At 41.1% G+C, this 13,157-nt stretch overlaps 1 protein-coding gene across 3 annotated transcripts in view; it reads right to left on the bottom strand.

Moving 5' to 3' along the window:
- Positions 1–13,157, bottom strand: part of LOC148020723 (Tetratricopeptide repeat (TPR)-like superfamily protein) — a 232,694-nt gene that overhangs the window by 120,688 nt on the left and 98,849 nt on the right. For all 3 annotated transcript variants that reach the window (XM_087698546.1, XM_087698545.1, XM_087698547.1), the window contains exons 7-11: positions 7,379–7,429; positions 7,091–7,120; positions 6,422–6,484; positions 6,255–6,320; positions 6,014–6,142 (exon numbers count right to left, since the gene is read on the bottom strand). In XM_087698546.1, the coding sequence (XP_087554672.1) occupies positions 6,014–6,142; positions 6,255–6,320; positions 6,422–6,484; positions 7,091–7,120; positions 7,379–7,429 (339 nt within the window). The remainder of the gene's footprint in view (positions 1–6,013; positions 6,143–6,254; positions 6,321–6,421; positions 6,485–7,090; positions 7,121–7,378; positions 7,430–13,157) is intronic.

Below are 13,157 nucleotides of genomic sequence, written 5' to 3'. Positions count from 1 at the left end.
TTATTGGACTTCCCCTCTGAGGGCAATGCTTCTTTTGAACGATTACTCTCTAATGTGTAGCGGGTTATTCGGAAGTATGGGATCTATCATGCCTCTCTTTGTCGGCGGCGTCGACAAGCAGCGGAGGACTTACTGGCTTTGGTTCATTCTCTGCTAGTGGACACTCCAAATGATGTATTTCTGCTGCCACTGGTGATGTGTTTGGTTGATCTTATTAAAGAGTTTCAGTTGAAATCCTATCAGCACGCCAAATAGCAAAATTTGACTGAGAATTTGCAAGATAGTGCTTGTCAGACTCATAAGTTCTTTCGAGCTCTACATGCATCTCCTACTTGAGAAAATATGGCTAGATTCCAGGATCTAGCAGGTCGAATGGTCATTGATCCTCAGACTATTGTGAATATGTGCAGGAATTATTTTCTAGACCTTCTTGGTTTTTCTCCTTCACCTTCTGACCAAGCTACTCATGCACGCTCAGTTTTCTATGATCTGATCCGCAATCAAGTTTCACTTGATATGCAAACTACTTTGGAGACAGATATTTGTGAGGCGGAGGTTATGGATGTTTTGTTACACCTGCCTAAGGATAAAAGTCCCGATTGGGATGGTCTTACCAATGAATTCTTTGAGGTTTTTGCTACTCAACTGGTGAAACCATTGACGACTATGTTTCAGCACGTTTGGGAAACGGGGTTCATGTCTTCCTCATGGAAAGGTCTTATCAAACTGCTTCCAAAAGTTCTTTCGCCGTCAATGTTGAAACATTGGAGACCAATTTCTTTGATGGGTTCGATGTATAAAATCTTTTCCAAAGTGATGGCGAATCGGCTCCACAAGCATCTTCCGGCCATTGTGCATCTTCTTCAATATGGTTTCATTAAGGGCCGAAACATTCTGCATAATATCTTAAATGTGCAAATGGCTATTAACTATGCAAGGCACTCTAATCAGGAAGTGGTATTGATTCAATTGGATCTGAAAAAGGCTTTTGATTATTTAGACTGGTCTTTCATTGTAGAACTTATGTCTACTATGGGCTTTGGTACTCGGATGTCCCGCTTGATCTACACCATTAGTGTTGCGGCTTCTTCGCGAGTTATGCTAAATAGTGGTGTTACCGAGCCATTTGTCCTTGCACGCTCTATGCGACAGGGTTATCCTTTGAGTCCTCTTCTTTGCCCTTGCGACTCATCCGGTTCTTTCGATGTTATCTTATATGGCAGCTTCTTCTCAGTTGGCTGGATTGTCTCTTCCTTTGGGACAACACTTCATTAGTCAATCTTTGGCTGATGACAGCTTTATGATTTTGCGTGCGGACAAGGAAAATCTTCGCAAAGCATTAGATGTTTGGACGCTTTTTGGTCATGCTTCTGGTCTTCATATCAATGCTTTCAAATCAGCCATTCTCAGTTGCACGGAGTCAGATTTACAGTCATTGGGCTGGCAGGGACAGGTTGTTCCCCGTGGTTCCATTGTTAGGCACCTTGGGTACCCTTCGGGTGTTGATGTTCGGCCAAAGCAACTACTAGAGTAGATTTCACAAAAACTGGCAGCTAAGTTTCTGTATTGAAAGTCACAGGCTTGGCCCTTCCATATTCGCCTCAAAGTGGCTCAGACAATCATGTTGCCGATGCTCACATATTTCTTGCCATTGCTGCCTTGGACTACTACTACTTTGAATGCTCTTACTCAGCACATTCGTTTCATGTTATGGAAGAAGGATTCCTTGCATGCAGGCATTTCATGGATTTCTTGGTCGCATACATGTACCACGAAACACATGGGTGGTGGAGCTATTTTGGATGTCAAAACTCATATGCTGGCACTTCGTTGGTCTCTTTTTCATGCCATGTGCGTGGATCATCACCCGCGGGTCGTTATAGCCCGTTATCTTCTTGAGGATCACGGGCTTGTGCACGGTAATACACAAATTCGGAGTTCTTGGTGGCATGTTCTTAATGCAGACTCACGGTTTTCTAGTCCTTCCTCATCCTTGCTTGCTCATTTGGTATGCTCCTGGAAATTGGTTCTCCAGAAGGCGCGTTGGCATCCAGCGGAGGACCGCTTACATACTAACTCTTTTCAACTAGAATTGTTGGCAGCCTCGCGATTACTTTCTTGGGAAGGCAAACATGAGCTTAGACCAAAATTTAACCGCATGGCACGTTTGGGCTTGATTTCAGTTGCAGATGCCACCCTTGCCAGTCGCAATGTACTAATATCGTTTCGTACAGCCAGGAGGCTTTTCAGAATCCCTCGTGGATACCGTGATTTATGGGAACAGCTTTTGTTAGTGCTCCAGAGCAGGCAACCCTTTCCTGCCCTTGCTTTGGATCCTCCTTGGCAGGACTGGGACCTTGCAGGCCGGTTGAATTTGGAAAATGCCTCAGCTAACCAGGTGTATCATCTTCTGATTAAAGATCATCAATGGCTGGTTGCTAAAGCTAATACTGTATGGGAATTGCGGAAATCTCAGTCATGGTGGAAGGCAACTGTCATGGCTGGTTGAATAAGATACCTTTCAAATGCAAGATCTTTCTTTGGAGGGTGATGATTGGTGGTCTTCCTCTTGCTTCAGCCCTTTCCAAGCGTCGAATCTCTAACAGCAACTGTTTCTTTTGCACCACTACTGTGGAATCGGCCCGTCATTGATTTATTTCTTGCCCTCTCGCTAAGAATATCTGGTCACTCTTGTCAACGGTTTCGTGAGCAGTGGTTGGTTTCTCGCTAAGCCCTTTTGATTGGGTTTTTGTACGGCCCAAATACCCCACACCGGCACAGTCGCATATGAAGATCTTGTCTCACTTTCTTAGATACTGGGGCTGCTGGCACAATTGGGCCACTCGGAATGCCTTTCTTTTTTACTCGGCCTCTAATGTTCCGGGACATATTGCGAGGCTTAAAGGTCTCTTGCATTGGCAGATAGATCTCATTCGCCACTCTGACTTACTCCCTCGGGAGGACTTACTTCCCTAGCATATGGCAATTTCCTCTGCGTCTTTGCCATGACTTTTGTAACTCTTTTGCTGTTTCGTACTGAGACTTTACACACGATGGCTTAGAGCCATCGTGTATCTAAAATTTTTTTATTTTTTTTTTAAAGGAGATAGTGTAAACGCAGAAAATCTGTGGTGTAGTATGCTGTATAAGAGTGGAGAAATACACAAGGGGGCAGAGGAAATATCTGTGTATGTCTCCGACTTAATGACCTCGATCTCCGTCAGTCCAAGCACAGTCTGTCTCAGCCAACAGATCTCAAGATCAGAATCTGAATAATGAATACTGAGGTGTGCCACAAAACCGGCTATAAATAGCCGAAAAATAGGAAATAGTTGCAGCAGGTTGGCTGCATTAAATGCAGCCAACTGCAGTAAATACTGTCCGACTGCAGCAACCTGTCTGACTGCAGGTGCTGACGTGGTACCTGCTGACATGGCACTGATGTCCACTCTGTCCAGGAAATGACTGGCTAACAAACGTTATGTAGAGCACGATGCCCTAGAGTACCTACTCTGTAACTTAGGCGTGCCCATATGCGCCACATTCGCATCACAATTGCTCGTTACAGGGGCAGATTGGCGCGGTGACTCAGTCGGAGGTAGTTTGCAAAGTCTTGGTGGATTCCATAGACTGAGGGGGAGATACTCTATATTGATCTTTTTAAACTTATTTTTTTCCAACTTTTTTAGTTTCCATACTTGTCATTCCAATCTACCATGTAGACCTACACATAAATTTTATCCCTTCTTATTTCATGAGGGATGATGATACCAGTTGTATTGGTTATGGTCTCATAGGCCACTCTGGCCTTTTAGAGATGTTAATAGATCTTTCTTCTTTCTTTCTCTCTCTCTCTCTCAAATGGTCTTTAAAGTGGTCCTTTGTATATGTATTAAGTGTTCCCATTCCCATTTCCCACTCCCTGTTCTCTGTTCTTTATAGCTATGCCTCTCATACATGAGATCTTAGGAGAGCTTTGATATTGATTTTCAGTGACACCAGAGCAGAGATGATAGTAACACTTGGGATACCATCACCTGGCTCATAGGGAGAAGACCTGCTTGTCGCTACAGGTATGTAGAGAGGACCTTTTCTTCTACCTTACAAATGTGGAGATGAAGGTGATTGGCATACCTGATTTCCTGAGTCAGTGCAAGCAATTGCTACAGATAGCAGATGATAGCCACTATTACCGCTTCATTCATTTGAGCAGTTGGATGCAAACGGGCCACAGATGTTGGCCACAGACCAGCAGTCTTCAGACCACCCCAGACTTGGAGACTTTGCCTCATACTGGACAGAATCATTCATACTCTCAGAGGTAGATGAGAGAGATTACAAGGGAGACCCGAATCTTTCAGAAAGAAGAGGGGCTTTCCTACTATCTGTAATAGAGGCACCTTCTTCCAATGAAGGCCTCAATCGAGCCTGCATCATTGCCTTCAAGTTTGGCTATTTTATTCAGCCCATTTCAAGAGACAGCCTCCCTTGAGAGTGGTCAACTTGGAAGAATGTTTATTCTCTTCTTTGTATGATCCACTATTCACCTTACTTGTTCAGATAAGGTGTAATCAGTGGTTCTTTTCATTGGAAAATTTGAAGAGGTGCATATAGGATCCCTTGCCAAAAGTGGAGGCAAAGTCTAGGTTGTATCACTTGCAAGTGACACTGAGCTCAGAGGACACGGCCTTCTCTATGAGACTGGAGACGCGTGCACCATGTTCATCAGTAAGGGCAGTTTTTTCAGAGGCACCAAGTTCTGGAGCCCATTGTTTCTTGATTAGAGGTTTGGAAGATCACTGGGATGCTCATATGGTGACACACTTGAAAGGCCCAATTTTTATAGTATCAACCAGGATTAGGATTCCGTGTCCACTGCCTTAGTTCAGCTCAGGAAGTTCATCATCACACCCTTAGAGGACATTGGAGGTACTTACGGGGCCACTTGCACATCTCAGACTTTCTCTTCCTCCACACTTGGGGAGAGCATTGCCTGTTCTTCATACTGTGGGATGGTGCCTCCTTGTAGATTTTACACCCCAACTTGGGTTCTTTGGCACAATATGGTCAGCCACTTTTTTACTGCAAAATGGAAAGAGAAAGCCTTTGCAGATCACCTCTGCTACTTCTTGATTTCTGAAAAGGAATAATGAAATAGGCTTGAACAACTGAGACCAAGCAGCTCATATATTTGGCCCCATGTATGGCCTATTGCACTCAGAGATACAAATATGTAAGGAGATGAAATCGCTATTGCATTCAAAAGAGGGTGGTATAGACCTCCTCCTCAAACTAGGCTACAAAAAGTCCAACAAACCGAGGAAAGTACATCCTTAGCTGACGTGGGAAGCCCTTGTTAAATCACTACTTGAAAGTATGAATTTGGATATTTCCTAAAATGCAATTAGACCAAACAGAGTAATAAGAAAGGAGAACAGAGAATGGGAAAGTAGATGAAGAGGATGGCAAATGACAAAAGGCCCTGTGTGCTGTGATCACAATAAGGAAATGAGTAATCATGATACAGATAAGCAGATATCTCCTCATTTGTGCAGCATATTCTTACATGGAAAAATGCACTCTGAGGTTTGTAATCCATGTTGCACAATGATTATTGGGTATATTTTGGACTACACACATGCCACATGCCCACACATGAACAAATACTAAAACTGTATGTATGTTCCCACCTTATCAAGGCATATATATGTCCTTCAACATATGAGAACAAGTACTCTTATGAGTATGAAATCAGATCTACATTTGCATATGAAATGTGAATCATGAAATAATATCTGACAAGAATAAAATGTTATTCATGAGATAATATCCGATATACAGACAAGAATAAAATGTTAAAACTTGCATTCAAAGACTCCTTTCAGCTTTTTTATATCTCTTAACATATCCTTACTAAAAATTTCACTACTTACTGTCAAGTTCTTACAAAAAGAGGCATATGTTGTTTTACAGAAGAGCAAGGTTAATTTGTTTGAATGTAAGAGAAACAAACCGGATAGTCAGACTTTAATGCATGTGCAGCTGCAATGTAGATGGCTGAATGACTATATAGATCAGGTTGTGTTTCATTGTCAACAGCATTACTTCGTGGAAGTCTATGTATGTCTTCTGCTAAGCCATACTATTACAACCAACAAAAGAAAAATGACAGTTCAACTTCTGGCTGCAACTATAATCATTAGTCAGGGGACATCATTGAAGGAAAACAGATGGCATCATCAACTAATTCTTACCAAAACAGTTCCAAGGTTGTATATGGCACGATGAAAATCAAATTGCAGTTGAATTGCTCGACGAAACTAACCATGTGCTCATCAAATATGCAAAAGAAAAGCCATCTCTAAAGAGCAGAATTAGGAAAATTGTTGAATGTAAAGCAATTGTCCAATTTAAAAGTTACCTTTTTAATTGCTGCTTTAACAATTGACTGCTTGTCCTTTGTTGGAACAATACCACTAAGCTCCTGAACAAACTCCCAAAAAGTTTCTTAAGGAAAGATACTTTGGTATACAAAAGACATTACAATGCCCTACAACAACTTCCATAAGGACCATTCTGCCAGGATGGTTAATATTATAATTTCCCTAGCCTCCAGAATCCTGACTGAGGCAGGTTTCTTTTAACTAAGAGGAGCATCTTGTCTTGAGGGGCAAAAGAGATTATGATTCGATTCCACTAAAGCCATATACTTTTATCCTCTGCCACAGAATGTTCTAGACCATCTTTCCCTGAGGTGAACACGACACAGTTGTGGGATGCTTGCCCAGACTCTAATTTCTGACATAGAGGCAAATATGAAGCATATCTGGTTGTAATAAGGTGGGATTCAGAGGATCTCATCACATCAGCTCTGTCAATCATTGTGTGTTTAAAAACAGCAATTAAAGTTACAGGAATTTGCATGTGCATTTCCATTCCAGATCTCTGTATTAAAGACAACTTCAAGATTATACCAGCCTATTCTGTGAACGAGCTTCAATAACATAAAAACTGACCTTAAAAATATTAGCTTCTTATTGTATTAATGTTAACAACAAAAATGCAAGCTCAAGTACTCTTGAAGAAAAACCTGAAGTGCAAGCCCCCAATTGTTCAAGGCCTGATAAAAAAGCAGACAAGCAAACAAAGCATTCATCAGATTTAGTTGCAATTATCAACATCCAAAAACATTGCCTGAATGCAAAACATGAAAAGAGAATCACAACAGGTTTTTGCAGATTGAACTTGATGATGTTATATCAGGCTAGAATCAATGACCCTCATTATGTGGTTGGGGGGGGGGGGGGGGGGGGGGCGTGCTGGGAAACAGAGAACACCTTTTGAATGCTGGACAATCAAACGAAGAAAATTACCCTACTTGTGGATTATTCCAATTCAGCTGCACTGATCTCTCATAACGTGTGCATGCCTGCAAAAAATTTAATGTTATAAGTATTAAGTCGATACAACAAAAGAAGCTAATGTTTTAAATGGTTAAACAAAAGAGCACGGCTAAAAAGACTCTAGCCAAAAGATGTCTAAGTCTCTACTAATATCCATTGTGCCCAACAAGTGCAGTGGCCCATCTCTCTTAGAAAATCAGTTGAATTGGGCCTCTTGATTTTCACTCCGGCTGTGATAGAGAAGACCTCAAGAACTAATCAAAGCCGCTCAAATATCACAACGTACTAATGTTTCTGCATTTGCATACTACAAATCCATGAGCTTTGTTGCACTTCAAAATCAAAAGCAGCAGGCTGATTTTTCCAGCCTTGTTCTTCATCAATCTTCAGCAAATATTCAGCACTGATGCTTCTAAATGGTCTTTGGCATTGATTACTTCAACTCTCTGATGTGTAGACTCCAAAATGGGGATATATTCTTCATCCTTTCTCTCTCTTGAAACCCTACATGAACAGTCCATGGGCAGCCATGAAAGCTTCAGCTCAAGCTTTCATTTCTCAACAATTTCTTGAATATTCTTCATCTTTTCAGCCCGTGGGATCATTTCAGTAAGGATTCTTCAACAAATTACAAGGATTAAGCACCAATGGTCAAAGATTGAAGCTCAAGAGCTTCCATGGAGCCAAAATTTGGGGGAAACGTGTTTAATGCTTCAATATCAAGCATCTAAAGCTTTAAGATTATTCTTAAGCATTAAATACACAAGTCTTGAAGATTATTTTGGCAACATTGGACCATCGGTCAAGCATATGAAGATTGATCAAAGCATCATCAACCATGTCCAAGGTACTCTTCTTTATCTGAAACCAGCCTTCCTTCTTAGATAACGTGGTAATTCTTGATCAAGTACTTATTTACAGCAATCAGTAAATAAACATAAACTAAAAATGCACAATTTACCTTAAAATTGTTTGGACAATAGACACCCTGTTGGCCCGAAAACTGGCACCCCTTTCAGTATTTCTTTAACTTTATTGACTAATGGATTGGGTACCAGCTGAGACTCCACAGTCTCCTTGATTCATGCAAAAGCCCCTTGCTGTAGACACAATCAGCACAAAAATTGGAAAAACTGCCCCTTGAATTTCATCCACGACTTGCTCTAATTGGACCCCAAAAGCCCAAATGCTGCCCCAAATTCATAATGGATGGGCTAGCATCTGAATTCCTTGATAATTTCACAAATTTCAGGTGCTCAATTCAGTGCACAATGCCTTCTACTGATGGCACAAGTCCCGAGGTGGCTGCTAAACCCTAAATTTTGCAAAATTTTAGGGTTTACAGCAAAATTCCCTCTACTGTCCACCAAACTCCAAAGGGCTGAGATAAGCTCAGATTTCCTAAGAATTAACAGGAGGTGAGAGAATGCCAGAGAGAGAAATTTCAGAGATTTCTCATGGAGAAACCCTCCAATCTGCATGCTGCTTATTTCTACCAGCAAGGAATGCGGTCGTCTGAAGCCTGGGAGCACCGGAATGTTGTCGCCAGTCAGCAGATGACATTGCCAATCCCTGATGGGCCTTCTCAAGCTGTGGTAGACTACCTATTGATGGTTCTAGATGGCTGTCACCTGCTGGTAATCTGTTGTTTTCTACTCAAAAAACGGACCAGCACCCTTCTCTCTGTCCTCCTCCAGCTGAAAACTGATCTGAATGGTTGAGACCAAGCCCCAAAAACGTTTTCTTAGTTTGCATGGGTATTTTTTCCAATTGGCAACTTTCTAAACCCAATTTTCAGTATTATCCAACCATAAAATAAATTTTCAAATTTGAATAATTCTGATAATTAATTTCAGCCCTTTTGACCTTGCCCAAAACTAAATGTGTCCATCCATAGTTCAATTGGCTAGGCCATCTGCAGCCTAGAGTAGTCCCCAGCCTCTACTGACCCTTTGACTTAATGCTAGTCCCTAGTGTCACCGCTGACACTTATTAGTCAAACAACTGTGACCACCAAAGCCCAGTTAGCATCACTTGACACAACTTTTGGCTTTTGATATGCACTGCATTCTCGGGGTCCTTGGCCTGTTACCATAAAATAAGTGACATGTGCATCACATGTGTTAAACAACCTTGCATATTTGATTAGTAACTCGATGAAATGTTATCAACAAGATTAAAGTATCTTAAAATTTCACATCCCTGTGACCCTCCCCCTTGAAAAGCCTACAATCATCCTCGATTGCACTCCATAGTGCCAAACAAAGCATACTGCACTGGAATTTCCATAAGGCATCATAATCACAACATTGTCTATTGTTGTCTAACCATGTCATATGCTTTGAACCTATTGAAAACATACTGTATTGGAATTCCCATAAGGTATTACAATCACAACATTAGCCGCTGTTTTCTAACCATGCCATATGCTCCAAACCTGATGAAAATTTTCAGCCAGCATAAACACTAGATTAAACTGAGAAACGGTCTAGAACCCTTGCTAGAAACCAATTGGATGGATCCATAACTCATGTTTCTCAATTGTTCTAACTATGAAACCAAAAACTGGGCATAAACTGATCACTTGTTGTTGATCTGAGAACTGATCACAAACTGTTGCAAATATGACCCCAAACTGATTGTAAAACTAATCAGCAACCAATGCAAAAACTGATGCAAAACTTATCCCAAAAGTAACCATGAACTATCCTCAAAACTTATCAAAAACTCCGTTGAAAATAATCACAATTTTGAAAACAGAGGGAAAAACTCACGCCAAACTAATCATAAACTAATGCAAAAGTATAGTTTCGGTGCCCGGGTCTAACTCATACTCATCTGTGTACATCTCACAGTGACTAGTACACTGAAGTAGTGACCTAATGAAAGACATAACGTCTACAACTAGCCACTTCACTAGATCGATTAGTGAAGTGAAAGTCCTACCTCCCCCTTGAGCATGAGGGGATGCTCCGAACCTCAACTCTACTTAACCTAACTAAACCCGAACCAAACTCGGCTCTAATTGAAAGGCATCTAGGTAAAGCTATAACAATTGAGGATAGTCTGTCAAGCCATCCTCTTCCATTCACTTAGCATCCATTGGTGAATAGTTCTGAAACTTTATCAAATACCTTCTCGAAACTTTAACTCTAACCTTTTTTACCTTACATGCCAAAATCTACTTAGGTACCAAGATCACTTCCAACTTCTCAACCTTAGGATGAATTTTTGTAGACAGATACTCTGGCATGTCACCACCAAAACGCCTCAACAAATTGACATGAAAGGCATTGCATATCCGCCAATGTGGTGGTAATTTCAGCCGATGTGCCACATCGCTGATCTTTTCCATCACTTGGAAGGACCCATAGTATCTCATACTTAACGTCAAGTACAATCTCTCTTCCTTTCATCTTTTTTAGCCTTACATTTTCAAAATGCAGCAATACATAATTCCCCTGTGTAAATGCAAAGCACATCTATGGCAATCAGCTACCTTCTTTTTCTTTTCTTGTGATCTCTTAAGTGCATACTTTATCTTTGCATAGGCTGCATTCAAGTTTTTCACATAACGATCAGCCTCAAAGATATTATCCTTAGTCTGCAAGATAGGTGGTACCTTCTTGCCACCCTCAACCACCTCAAATGGAGTTTTGCGACCGAGTAGAACTATGTGCCGTATCGTTGTATGCAATTGAACACAATGTCCAAATGCTTTCTATGCTCTGTCTCATTCTTTGAGTGGACAACCATGTCATCAAAGAAAGCACCCACAAATGCCCTATGTGGCCTGAAGATGCGATCCATCATTTGATTAAGAGATGGTGGATTTAATGCGAAAATCCCTAATTCCTTTAGACATCCCACAAACATATTTGTATGCTTGCTCATGAAGGGATACATGGCGATAAGAAGTGATGAGCAACAATGCATCCCAAAACTTCTTATTATATTACTCCAAATTCTTACATTCCTTAGTATCCAGCTTATTCCAAGATGTCATCATGTCCACCTCAAATGTTCTTGTCAACAAATTTTATGCAAACATTTGCTTGAATTGTATCCATGTTGGCGGTGCTCTACCTTGTATCAAAAGCATGAACCACCACTACAATGCATTCCCCTTCAAGAAAGTGGCTACCTTTTGAATCTTTGAGGATTCACTAAAGTTTCCCCCTGAATAGGCTGCACAAACTATTGAATGAATGCCAAAGCTTTCAACCTATCTTGTGCACCACTAAAGGACTCAAACTTCACTGCTTTTCCACCCTTATCGTAGTCTTTTGTTGCCCCTTTGGTTGTTAAGTTGTTATACACTGGCTACTACAAAAAGGGTGCATTTGTGCAGAATTTGCATCAAAACTAACACCAAACAAAGCATTTGTATGACCAGCAATCATTCCTTGAGCCCCATAAACATTTGTGGAACAAATGCATTACCAAACATGCTACTTTGTGCCGGAGGCATCAAGTCATTGCTGCCATATATAGGGTCTTGCACATTTCCAACCATATCTAAATACATTAGACCTTGCACAACATGCATTGGCCGTTGTATACCATAGGGATTTGTGCATACATTCCCATATGCGGTCCCTATCCAACCATAGCATGAAAAAGCATGCTACAACCAAAGTATCCTAGCTGCCCCATCATAGCATTTATGCCCGGCTATCCAAAATCCATTGTCTTGGCACTTCCATGTTGACCTTGCATTTGCATTCCTTGCCCTATAGGCACCAACTATTTTTCTTCATTGGCCTCTTTGGGAGCTTCAAGTGAAAGCTTTGGCACTATCTTCGGTCCACCTTGCTGTCCCAAAGGTGTAGAATATGACTTCTTCTTCTTGCCCTCACTATCCTTTGGAGCATTCCAAAATCGGGTGAACTGATGATCACTTGCCCGTTCAGCACAGAGATTTGTTGTTGTCCTCATCCGATTCTTGGTCATAAATTTCCTCTTCACTTTGCCAATCATCAAACTCATTATACCTTGAAGGCCTTGCATCTTGCCCCACAACAATATTTTCAACTTGCTATCCATGGTCTAAGCCTTGTCCTAGATCAGACATTGCATTTTCTTCACTCCCATGTGAGGGAATGTCCATACTAAGAGGCATCATCACTGCTTGATTCCATCTCACTGTTATATGAAGACATCTTGCTGTAATTTCTCAACTGAGTACAAAATCAGCACTACCACAAAGCTTTGGCTTGCAATCAGTGCCTCAGGCCCACCAAATCAAAGGATTGAGTGGTATCCTAGCAATGGAACCATGAAACCAGTCTTCCTTCTCGGATAGCATGGTAATTCCTGATCAAGCACTTAATTACAGCAATCAGTAAATAAACATAAACCGAGAATGCACAATTTACCTTAAAATTCTTTGGAGAGAAAACACCCTATCGGCCACAAACTGACACCCTTTTTGGTATTTCTTTAACTTTATTGACTAATGGATTGGATACAAGCTGAGACTCCACAATCTCCATGGCAAAAATCCCTAGCTGTAGATGCGATCAGCACACGAATTGGGCAAATTGCCCCTTGAATTTCATCTATGACTTGCTCTAATTAGAACCCTAAAGGCCAAATGTTGCCCCAAATTCACAATGGATAGGCTAGCATATGAATTCCTTGATAATTCCACAAAATTTCAAGTGTTGAATTCGGTGTACAATGCCTTCTACTGATGACACAGGTCCCAAGGTGGTGGCTACTAAACCCTAATTTTTGCAAAAATTTAGGGTT

This window comes from Lygodium microphyllum, chromosome 18, assembly GCF_053477565.2.
Source record: "Lygodium microphyllum isolate KBCC chromosome 18, Lygodium_microphyllum_v1.1.10, whole genome shotgun sequence".
In the NCBI taxonomy this organism is placed as follows: domain Eukaryota; kingdom Viridiplantae; phylum Streptophyta; class Polypodiopsida; order Schizaeales; family Lygodiaceae; genus Lygodium; species Lygodium microphyllum.
The sequence above is the reverse complement of the archived record's forward strand: the minus strand, read 5'-3'. Positions and strand labels throughout refer to the sequence as shown.